This window comes from Asparagus officinalis, chromosome 10 (assembly GCF_001876935.1).
Source record: "Asparagus officinalis chromosome 10, Aspof.V1, whole genome shotgun sequence".
Lineage (NCBI taxonomy): Eukaryota > Viridiplantae > Streptophyta > Magnoliopsida > Asparagales > Asparagaceae > Asparagus > Asparagus officinalis.
Genome location: NC_033803.1, coordinates 11,721,524 through 11,722,683, shown reverse-complemented (window position 1 = coordinate 11,722,683; position 1,160 = coordinate 11,721,524). Strand labels below are relative to the sequence as shown.

General features: G+C 39.0%; 1 protein-coding gene across 1 annotated transcript in view; it reads right to left on the bottom strand.

Annotated features, from left to right (window-relative positions):
* LOC109825588 overlaps positions 1–931 on the bottom strand; it is a 2,398-nt gene extending 1,467 nt beyond the window's left edge. The window contains exon 1 of the mRNA XM_020392447.1: positions 477–931. Within this exon, the coding sequence (XP_020248036.1) occupies positions 477–884 (408 nt within the window). The 5' untranslated portion in view covers positions 885–931. The remainder of the gene's footprint in view (positions 1–476) is intronic.

Here is a 1,160-nt window from a genome sequence, read left to right as displayed (position 1 = left end):
CTTGCGATGATTGTGCAACTTACAAATGTTTGAAAGCTTAGAAAAGATTGTATTTTTTTATAGGAATTTAGGCCGAGAGAGAAGAAATGTCAAAGTCGTTTACGTAGCAACCTAAAATGCTATTTGCATAAAATCGTCAAACTAGGGAAAAGAAAATCGAACCCATTTAAGCCACAACTATTATACGCAAGTAGGAAGAATTTTATTTTGTAGGAATTTAGGTCAAATAAGAAGAACATTGTTAAAAATGGACCATTTACGTAGCAATCTATCTAATCATTAGGTGTAAAAAAGGTAACATCACTTACCAAACAGAGAAAGGGAGCACAAATCCATGCAGGGGAAGTTGGTAAGATCTTGGATAGAGCGTAGCCCTTTTTGTTATATTTGACCACTACTAATTATCTTAAAATTTAAATGAATTTTCAACAAAAATGTAAAAAAAAAGAGGGATTAAAATGAAAAAATGACATCACCTCAGGCTTGCAAGCCTTGCAAAGGGATCCAAGGGAGTTAGCAAGATTTGGCGCATGCTCATCCTTATGATGATGGTGGTGATTATCATGATGAGGAGGAGGAACAACATGAAGAAGAGTGAGGAGATCCCCCTTGTTAGCAATGTGGGTTAAAGCCCACATCATGGCTTGCTTAGCTTTAGTGCTCTCGTCAATCACCACCATCACCCTCTTCTTCAACCCCATCCCCATCCTCATACGATGATGACCATGATGAACATGATCATGGTCATCATCCATTTGGGTCAAGTTCTTCTTCTTTGATCCCCACCTCTTTGATCCTCTTGCAGAGCTTGGTTGATAATAGTAGGAGGAAGGAGAAGAGCCAACACTTAGTTGCCTTAGAAATGACTCACCATTGCTCTCCATTATTCCCCTCTCTCTCTCTCTCTCTCTCTCTCTCTCTCTCTCTCTCTCTGTGTGTGTGTGTGTGTGTTGAGAGGTTGAAGATGGTCTTATTACTAATGGGTATATAATATTGGTTAAAATATTTGAGAGGGGAAAAGGACAAGGGGAAAAGGAAGTCACGAGAGGAGTAGTGAATTCTTGTGAGCAATGAGCTCAGCTTGAATGATGGAGGGGAGAATCTTACCATAGTAATTTAATAAGGGAACCTGACAGTTGTTTATTTATTTAGTGGTCCAG